Source organism: Sphaeroforma arctica, assembly GCF_001186125.1.
Source record: "Sphaeroforma arctica JP610 unplaced genomic scaffold supercont1.541, whole genome shotgun sequence".
NCBI lineage: Eukaryota > Ichthyosporea > Ichthyophonida > Sphaeroforma > Sphaeroforma arctica.
In genome coordinates this window covers 50926-58496 of record NW_014040017.1, presented here as the reverse complement: position 1 = coordinate 58496, position 7571 = coordinate 50926, and the positions used below count along the sequence as shown (strand labels likewise).

At 39.3% G+C, this 7571-nt stretch overlaps 3 protein-coding genes across 3 annotated transcripts in view; 2 read left to right on the top strand and 1 right to left on the bottom strand.

The window, feature by feature from the left end:
* Positions 1-577: 577 nt before the first annotated feature.
* Positions 578-2524, top strand: SARC_07097 (hypothetical protein; the record flags this gene model as incomplete). Its single annotated transcript, XM_014298977.1, has 4 exons — positions 578-658; positions 1498-1566; positions 1958-2038; positions 2434-2524. Coding segments are annotated over 4 exons (322 nt in total), but the record flags the coding sequence as incomplete, so codon positions are not given.
* Positions 2525-3787: 1263 nt separating this feature from the next.
* SARC_07096 (60S ribosomal protein L10a) lies at positions 3788-5738 on the bottom strand. The gene is made up of 2 exons (XM_014298976.1): positions 5473-5738; positions 3788-4616 (listed from the first exon to the last, which is right to left on the bottom strand). Exons 1-2 carry the CDS (start codon positions 5628-5630, stop codon positions 4124-4126), a joined length of 651 nt encoding a protein of 216 aa, XP_014154451.1. The 5' UTR covers positions 5631-5738; the 3' UTR covers positions 3788-4123.
* Positions 5739-7157: 1419 nt separating this feature from the next.
* The window catches only part of SARC_07095 (hypothetical protein), a 2469-nt gene continuing 2055 nt past the window's right edge, over positions 7158-7571 (top strand). Inside the window, exon 1 of the mRNA XM_014298975.1 lies at positions 7158-7557. The gene's annotated coding sequence lies outside the window, so the exon portion shown is untranslated. The remainder of the gene's footprint in view (positions 7558-7571) is intronic.

Here is a 7571-nt window from a genome sequence, read left to right as displayed (position 1 = left end):
GCATTCAAGTGTTCCTATTGTATTAGTCACAGTATTCGCGTTTGCCTATTGTATGCATTCGGGCCGGTTTTTCTATATCTCATGGCCATCTAGTGTTGATCCGATGGACATTATGTATATGCAGCTGGCCTATCACAAGATACAAGTTTACTTGTGTTGATTATCCGTTGTCTCGCAATATCAACGATTTGGATATCACAAATGATGATCCATATCTACTGGCACGTGCGTGAGTTTGTGTTGATTGTATCTTTGGTTGAGTTTGTGTTCATCATACCCGTCCATGCTCATGTCCTACTTCGAGTCTATTGTGGTAGTCCAACGCAACACCTTTTTGCGCACCAGTTGGCTGGTATAATCATTTGCTATCCCAGTCTCCACTGGATGTTCTCCAGTTAACGGCTATATCTCCATCGCGTCTCAAACCGATATAATACAATACACGTCTACCTCGAGTGCCTTCTACGCCAATACCACTCATTGCCTCTGCTTTATCAGTCACATGCTGAGTTATCTATCGCTGAATTACCTGATTATGTGATCATGCGCTGACTCTAAACATCCTCGACATATCCAGCCATCTGCTGGCGCTCAGTCTGTCGAATCAGCTGTCGGACGAAGGCGTGCTGACCACCAAGGAACAGAGTGAGGCCGCTGAGTATGTTGTATTTGTATCCGTGGGATTGCTATAGCACTCCTCTTTATATATAGGCTCGTGGCTAAGTTGTTGTCGGTGTAGTTGGGTCTATTTTGTTTGTATATACGTTCACCGACGGTTTAAGTGCAAGGGGTCTGTGGCGTGGCAACTGCACATCTGAACTATTTGTATAGCACGGTAAATACGTATGTTTTAAAGTGTGTGATAACTTATGCCGTTTACTTCGGCCTGATCGTAGTGCGTGGCATGCTGGTGCACTACGTGACTCTCAGTTTTATCGCGCATATCTCCCACGTTTTTGTTCTGTTTACAATGTATTCTCACTTGAAGCTTACGAACGTGTGCATCAGTTAGTGCTGTATTGTATTTGTATTGACATTCGCTGCTACATCCTGCGTGACTATTCACGATCATGCATCATCAGAGTGACCCAACTTATATCATTCTTTTTATTAGTGTGACTCACCGAAAATAATTTCATAGTGTGACCCAACTCATATCATTCTTTCTATAAATGTGACTCAGCTAGTATCGTTTTCATATAAGTGTAACCCTACTCATACCATTCTTTCTATTAGTGTGGCTCAACTAGTTATATATTCATATTAGTGTGACCCCCAACATTCTTTCTATTAATGTGACTCAAATGATATCGGTTTCATATTAGTGTAACCCAACTATCGTTTTTTATATTAATGTGGCCTCATATTATTTTCATATTATTGTGACCCAACTCATACAATAGTTTGTGTTAGTGTCACCCAATCAATATCATCAAAATTCTACATATCGTTTTGCCAAAGTAATAGCATTTATTTATACAATTAATTCTTGCCCAGCCGGCAATTTGCACTCAGGTTGGCTGAAGGTCTTTCGCCCGAACTTGCACAACACAGTGAGGACTCAGAGTAAGTCCCATCCTAAATCTAGGAATTGTTTGGTGTGTTTCTCCCCTGCCTCACACACACACACACGCATATATATATATATATATATATAAATGAGTGTGTATATATATACAAATATATATATATATTATTTATTATATATATATGTATATATATATATAGTATACTATATATATATATATATAGTATATATATATATATACATATATATGTGTATATTTATTATATGTATTATTATATATATATATATATATATATAAGCAGACAGATAGACATATATATGTATTTGGTTATTTTGGCTCTGTGTGGACGAAAGATGTGTATGCCCCCGACTGACTGATGCTTTCCCTACTTCTATATCGGATTCATATCTATTCTGCTCTCTGTACAGTCGCGCAATGGCCCTGAAACTGCAAGCGGAGGAAAATGACCAGGCGTCGCGGAGTCATAGTAGTACGAACTCGTCGCATGGGTAAGGCATTTTTAGTAGTTTCGCCGGTGTCCAAGGGATACGTGTATACGTTCATCTAATTCATATGGAAGTCATATTTCAAGATGTGAGATACGCTCAGTTCAGACAGAGTGTTTGGTTTAAAAGGTATGTTTTTAACCGCATCTCTACGAATGTCTAGTTTGATTGTTGGTGCAGGAATTGCGTGCCAGTACATCTACGTGCGTTAAATAACGTGGTCATATTCTCTACTCTACCATCGAGGGAATCTTTCACCGAGCACGCGCCACGTGCATATATAACAACCAGCGGGATGCCTGGTTATGCATAGCCTTAGTGAGTTGGTTTTATGCTTGAATATAGTTGCATACAAAAAGAGACATATTCCAATCCTCAAACTCTCGTTGTACCAACAGACAGCGACCCAGCCAGTCGCAGAGCAATTCCACAACCACGCCGAGGGATAAGAAGAGCCAAGACAAGGACTCGTCCTGCTGTGTCTCGTAGCATTCAAAACGGATGTATAAACGATAAAAATAATACAAATAATAAAAGTCAAGGTGCCAGTCACAATTCCGATGTGTATAAAAATAATAAAAATCAAGGTGCAAGTCACAAGTGTATGAACGATAAAATAATAGAAGTCAAGGTGCAAGTCACAAGTATATGAACGATAAAAGTTATAGAAGTCAAGGTGCAAGTAACAAGTATATGAACGATAAAAATAATACAAGTCAAGGTGCAAGTCACAAGTGTATGAACGGTAAAAATAATAGAAGTCAAGGTGCAAGTCACAAGTGTATGAACGATAAAAGTAATAGAAGTCAAGGTGCAAGTCACAAGTATATGAACGATAAAAATAATACAAGTCAAGGTGCAAGTCACAAGTGTATGAACGGTAAAAATAATAGAAGTCAAGGTGCAAGTCACAAGTGTATGAACGATAAAAATAATAGAAGTCAAGGTGCAAGTCACAAGTATATGAACGATAAAAGTAATAGAAGTCAAGGTGCAAGTAACAAGTATATGAACGATAAAAGTAATAGAAGTCAAGGTGCAAGTAACAAGTATATGAACGATAAAAATAATACAAGTCAAGGTGCAAGTCACAACCCAGATGTGTACAGATATCTGATATCAAGTCATCGGCATGAATTTGCCGAGTCTGCGTAGCTCGGCACAGGCGTGTTACTTCGTCATCGAATTTACACTGATATGAAAAAAATGTAGCGTACAGTGTTCCGTGATCCTGTATGAAAAGTATGGGCTTGGGATGTTTCAAGGGATATTTAGTACCATGCATTGAATTAATAGGTGGCGGCATATGCGATAGTTTTCACAAAATATTTATACGTCTCAGAATGCACGCAAATGGAACCCGTTGCTGTTATTAGAGTATACAAAAGCTGCAAGTGTAGACACAAAATATCCTGATATTGGGCCGAGATAACCCAATTCTAAGAGCCACACTCAGATGAAGTTTATATTTAGTATCAGCTGATAACAGTACCCACGACAACGCTACGCCTCAGTACTAAACACACTAGCACTACCATTGGATAACCCGTTTTTATACTAAAACAACCTATAAATATACACACAGCTTTCCTGTAGAGTACGGGGATGTGCGTTTCAGAATACAAACAATCCCAGGAACGCGTAACAATCATTGCACTCGGGTGTTGTTCCGTATTGATTTGAATTTAACCTGGGAACTGCAAACAATGTATATTGGCAGTCCATGGAACATAATTAAACCTCTAGAAAACGTTAATAGTGGTAATAAGGAGACGTCCTTTATTTAACTCAAAGCCCCGCTCCCATATACACAACCGCGGTCACCCAACGGAGTGCAATGGTACTCGCGTATTTATAGTACAAGATTTCCACATGGAATAAGGCACGCGCACCAACTCTGCTCACATACAACCCCACCCTCGAGTAATGAAGGATTTGGCTACATGCTTGCATACATATACGTACACGCATGTAATAATAACTACATACACGTGCCGTCTATGGCTACAAGAAGGACAGAGTCAGCACAGCACGATCCCAGCGAAACCGCGTGTCTAAGCGACTTTTAACTCTATAAAAGTTGGTCGCTTAATACAGACGCTTGACGTTACCCATGGTACTCTTAATGTTAAGAGATTTGATGTTCTGCCAATTCTTCTTAAGCAGAGACAGCAAGAAGTTGACAGCCAAGAAGATGTTCTGTACAACATCCTCCTTGTCCATCTCAACGTGACCAATAGCCACACCAAGACAAAGCACCTTCTTCATCTGGAACTTGATGGTCGACTTGACATCATCAACCTTGGCTACGATATCATCATTGGCCAGAAGAAGGGTGGGGAACTTACCGGCCTTGTTAAGACCTGGACCCAATAGACGAGGAATCTGCTTGATCAGAGACTCGGATGCAAGGAAAGCATCGTGGGACTTGGCAAGCTTCTTCACGAGCTTCTTGTTCTTGTTAAGCTTCTTAAGATCCTCAACAGACATGTGGGGGATACCGTTCTCTTTCGCCTTATCGCAATGGGCAGCATCTCCAAGAATGCAGATCTTCATTCCAGGGCGAGGGATGTTGGGAAGCCTACAAACAACACATGAGAACGTACAACATTAGCAACTATTATTCTAGAAATGTGAGAGATAATAATAATCAATAAATACATCGCCACGTCGTCCACATACTGATTTCGATTATATTTCATAACCTTTTACTAAGGCTATCCGTACCGTAGGAATCAATCTCCAAAGAAGAAGCATACAACCAAATACTCACGACACAATTATATTGGTGTACGAATCAACAAGAGTGAACAAAAAGACAGTATCCAAAACAATCGACTGTTGATTAATCCAAGGAGAAACCCGAATTCACTAAAGTTACTTCAAGATGATTACAACACAGATTTCAACTCGATCCGGGCACAGAACAATTATTGTCCAAATTCGGAACAAAGCATCAGGAGAGGCATCTAGCTGAAAATATACAACTCTGTTAGTTAGCATACTGACATCCCAATTCAAACTAACAACGATTCTTAAATAGGCATTCATGTATAGTAAAAACAGAAAGATACATTTAAGTATAGTAAACACATACATCAACACATTGTGCAATCAATGTACTGAACTCGTTTTGTAAGACAGATTTTTCAAGGCTGCGAAGACTACTGAAAATTGAAACTAGACATCCCTGAATAGATTCCAGCAGTCGCTATAATATTTCCTTGAATGGTGTTTAATATAGCGCACTAGTTTACCAGTGTGTTCACGGAAACGAACACCTTGATGATATATGCGCATCACAAACACGGATAAAACAGTCAACTTGAACAGTACATATCATAAGATAAGTACAACACAATTACATAATAAATCACTGTGCCATTATATTACTACTCCAGCGGATAACACACAGATACATATACGGAAATACTTACTTGACAGTTCCGGAGAAACGTTTGTCACGCTGGGGGTCGTAATTCTTGAGGCCGATCTGAAGCTCAATGGTCTCACGGAAGTTACGCTTCTTGTCGGTGGACTCCTTTAAGAGCTCCTCCAAGGCGTTCTCTACTGTCTCTCTCGATAATTTACTCATGATTACAATGCGGGGCTAATGCTTGGGTAAAAAGAACGATTAATTAGGGTGTGAAGGAGACTAATATACGGACACGAGCATGTTCTTAACTTCTTGCCAGTGATCCCGTGTACACGTTTTCAAACATTTTTTTCAGTCCTCTGATTTTACTGATATGCATTTCCTGAAAAATCGAGATGTTGCCAATAAATTCATTCTTTTTAAAAAATACGTTAATTTATAGACCCAATTTTTATAATCAAAGAATGATGGCTGCGAATGGGCAAAAGTGTCCATGATTCAGCGGGACAGACAAAAAACAGGTCAAAAATTAAAACAAAATCCCAAAACATCCTAAAGTATGTTGATATTGGTCTATTTTGAAAGTGATGTTGGATTCTATCACAACAACAACGAGAAGTGATGAAGTTTTCAATTTATTATTTTGTAATAAAAACAGATTTTGTACCCCATGCTTTCTACAATATCTGCTCCTAGATATTTGTCTTCTATTGAGAGTGATACATGGTTACATCCACAGTTGGTCGGCTTTTTATACTGACGTTTTGGCCTGCGATTCAGTTCGGGCCCTTCGGGGATGCCTTCTACCGGGGGCGCACGGCCCTGGGGCCCGTCTGCTGGGCCTCCTGGGCCTGGGGTCTCTGTCCCTTTTTTTATACATCGTGGAGGCGACGTAGATATATGTTTTCTATAGATGTATATATATTTATTTACATATATAAAGTAAACAAACCAAAGAACCACAGGCATTGCGTCCGGAACTACAGGTACGTATCGTCGGATTTTCGTATCATGAGCATTTCTGCTTATGTATTATGGATAATTCTTTTTGTCTCTCACGAGGATATGATTCATATTCCATCGCTGTGTGTGTGATTGGATGTAAGATAGTCTGTGATGATGACAAAATTTTACCCGGACGACCTTTGACGGAATTGCTACGAATCCTTTGTTTTTGCTTGTGTTCGTGTAACCTGTTGTGTATATGTTGTGCTCTATGTTCTATGTTTGTCCCCGCACTTGCAATGGCAAAGAGCTAGGTGCAAATGAAGTTGATTTTCATGACGGTTTGAACTATGAGAGCTGAGCTTTCTATCTTTTTTTATATCACACTGACATATATATATATATATATGTCGCGATATTTATCATATCCATTATAGAGACTAAATAATGTGCAATTATGCGTGACTGAAAGAAACAATATACTCATGTATTCGTTTTCTTCTATCCTTTCTTCTGTGTAGGTATCGAAACGTATCACAAGGGAGGTCCGAGGGAATTGCCTAGTTCGGCGATACTCATTAGGAATAGATATTGTAATAAAATTAATCAAACATGGGAACAGTAATTACGCCACATGTTTGTTTCGTTGAAGCTGACCTAACTGCACAAGTTATCTTTTAGTGCCCAGGATTTTGTGAGCTATGGTCTGACTAAATATGTTCACTACCACTCTGTGCAAAAATGTGATGTAAAAAACTTGTACAGAAGGACCGGCACGGAAAATCTGCAGAGACTGTAGAAATATTACAGTTTCGGTGTATATTTAGTGGTTTTTCTTTCGAATTGAATCAAGCTGGAAATTTGCACTGATACGTACTTTGGTTTATAGGACTGAATCTAGGCTTAGTTGTCAAAAAGAAGGGTGCGCTTTCCTTTTAGCTGGCAAATTCACTGTTAATCATTCTTCTGTAAAACGACTTGAATACGAAGCCTTTCGATTTTAAATTAAGTAGTCGCAGTGAATAGAAATTCATTGGCAAACAACCGCAGTCATGAGTGCGTATGAAAAGCTAATGGCATGGCAGTCTACAGGAGAATTCATGACCTATGGACCGTCCAAACACCGCATGTATGTCAAGCAAGTGGGTAGTTCAACTGCATCAGCGGACAAGCCTTGCTGCTACTCCATGGCTTTCCAGAGGTATGTGCGAATAC